Below are 2,500 nucleotides of genomic sequence, written 5' to 3'. Positions count from 1 at the left end.
GGTTTCTCGATTGGGTATTTTTTTCCTAACATCCCATCCAGACAGGCGTTGCGCTCTGGGGCGTATCGGACCGCGCCAAGCTAGACGAAAACCCGATTGGTAGTAATAATAGCATACCTCAGCATTATAAACGGACTGACGTCCTGATCACCCCCTAATGTATGTATATATATATATACACATGTTTACAAACATAAAGTGTCAAGTACCCAAAGCAGTCAATTCAAAAAAAGGAACAAAACAGCAACGGTAAAACAACAAGGAAATAAAAATTAAGACAAATCAACAACAACAAAAGGGAATAAAAGGAAAATGGTAATGCTGAAGTTGCAGGGTTGTGCGGGGTGAGAGCCGGTAGGTACGTCGACCATGGTAGTGCTTCAGAAACACAGACAACCCTCCCCCCCCATCCCAAACCCCCCCACCCCAAATCCCCCCTACAATGAAAGAGCCCCCTAACATGTGGATTCGACTCAACATTGAACATAAAAAAAAAAAAAAAAAGTTGAACCATATAGATCTCTTAAAATATACCTTATAGAGTAAGTAACACTTCAATCGAACCTTGGTCTGATTCTGTCTGGAGCATTTAGAAGGGGGGGGGGGGGGGGGAAGAAAAGAGAATCTGTTTTGCATCAGAGAAGTAGATCTTGCATAATACCGTCGTGGTCCGACGATACTGTTTCTATGGTAACTGTACAATTCTGGTCTGTAAAAGAATATAAAAGATCAGAGCCTTGAATCCCTCTGTCTCTATCTTTATCTCCGTCTCCGTCTCTCTGTGTGGAGAGGATGGCTGTTGTCGGAGGGAGGAGTCCTGGTCTCCCCCCCCCCCCCCCCCGTCACCCGTATGGCAGACTGACGCTGTCCCACGCTCACACGCTGTCCCCTGTCACACCCACAGCCAAGCTGAGAAGAACACACCAGTTTTTTATCTGAATCAACTGCATAGATGCTCTAATCAGAGGGCCGTTCTGCATCTGCGGAGGCTTGGTAGCTGTTCAGCAGACAGACAGACAGACAGACAGACAGACAGACAGACAGACAGACAGACAGACAGACAGACAGCACCCAGTAAGAGGACATCGGGACAGGGTGATCCGAAGCGATTCTTAGCTCTTTTAACAAACTGACAGACTGACTCAAGTGTGTGTGTGTGTGTGTGTGTGAGTGTGTGTCTAATAAGTTCTCTGAAGCAAAGAGAGAAATTAACGTAAAAGATTAGATTTTGTGACACCCTGATTTGGTTTATAGAGGAATAGTTAGTTGTAGTTTTTTTTTTTTTTTCTTCTTTTTTCAAAATGTCCGCCTTTGCGCGTTTTTTTTTTGTTTCTCCCTCGTCGCGCTTCCGGGGCGGCGTCGGAGGTCCGTATCGGGGGGTCCAGTGAGACTGTGGCATCCTCCTCTCTCCTCTGTCCACCCCCCCCCCTCCGCCCCACCACTCCCCCCCCTGGCTGTCTCAGGGGCCAGGCTCCCCTAGCCTTTCCTGGGGGTGGGGACTGTGCACCCGGCCGCCCCCACCCCTGGAGCTCCCCTCCACCGGCAGCGTTAGCACCGAGGTGGCCTCCAGGCGCCTCCGACCCCTGCCGCTCCGCGCCCCCCCCACGCTGCCGCCCCCGGACCCCAGGCCGCCTCCACCGCCCCCCCCCCCCCACCACCAGCCCCAGCGGGGCCTCCGAGGCCCCGGGGTCGCGCACCCGAGGCTTGCGACCCCGTCGCGACGGGATGCCGTTGCAGCCGTCCTTCTTGAGGTGGCGGTGCAGGTGGTCGGAGCGGACGAAAGTCTTGAAGCAGCTGGAGCACTGGTAGGGCCGCAGGCCGGTGTGGACGCGCATGTGGTTCTTCAGGTCGTAGTTGTGGGCGAAGGCGGCGCCGCACTGCGTGCACAGGTAGGGTTTCTCCCCCGTGTGCTTCCTCATGTGGACCTTCAGCTTGTCCTGTCTGCAGGGGAGACACACACACACACACACAAGGTCAGATCTGGGAATGTACAGTAGACAGACTGCACAGCTGTCATATCATATACTGTACACACCAGGTAATACACACACCAGATCATACACACACCAGGTAATACACACACCAGATCAGATACACACCAGATCATACACACACCAGATCATACACACACCAGATCAGATACACACCAGATCATACACACACCAGATCAGATACACACCAGATCATACACACACCAGATCATACACACACCAGATCAGATACACACCAGATCATACACACACCAGATCATACACACACCAGATCATATACACACCAGATCATACACACACCAGATCATACACACACCAGATCATATACACACCAGATCATACACACACCAGATCATACACACACCAGATCATACACACACCAGATCATACACACCAGATCATACACACACCAGATCATACACACACCAGATCAGATACACACCAGATCATACACACACCAGATCATATACACACCAGATCATACACACACAAGATCATACACACCAGAT

At 51.0% G+C, this 2,500-nt stretch overlaps 1 protein-coding gene across 1 annotated transcript in view; it reads right to left on the bottom strand.

Moving 5' to 3' along the window:
* zbtb7a (zinc finger and BTB domain containing 7a) overlaps window positions 1–2,500 on the bottom strand; it is a gene marked incomplete at both ends in the record, with an annotated part of 15,258 nt that overhangs the window by 3,665 nt on the left and 9,093 nt on the right. The window contains 1 exon segment of the mRNA XM_084459086.1: window positions 1,656–1,941. Coding sequence (XP_084315212.1) covers window positions 1,656–1,941 — 286 coding nt within the window.

This window comes from Borostomias antarcticus (genome assembly GCF_949987555.1).
Source record: "Borostomias antarcticus genome assembly, chromosome: 26".
Lineage (NCBI taxonomy): Eukaryota > Metazoa > Chordata > Actinopteri > Stomiiformes > Stomiidae > Borostomias > Borostomias antarcticus.
This window is presented reverse-complemented; position numbering and strand designations above follow the sequence as displayed.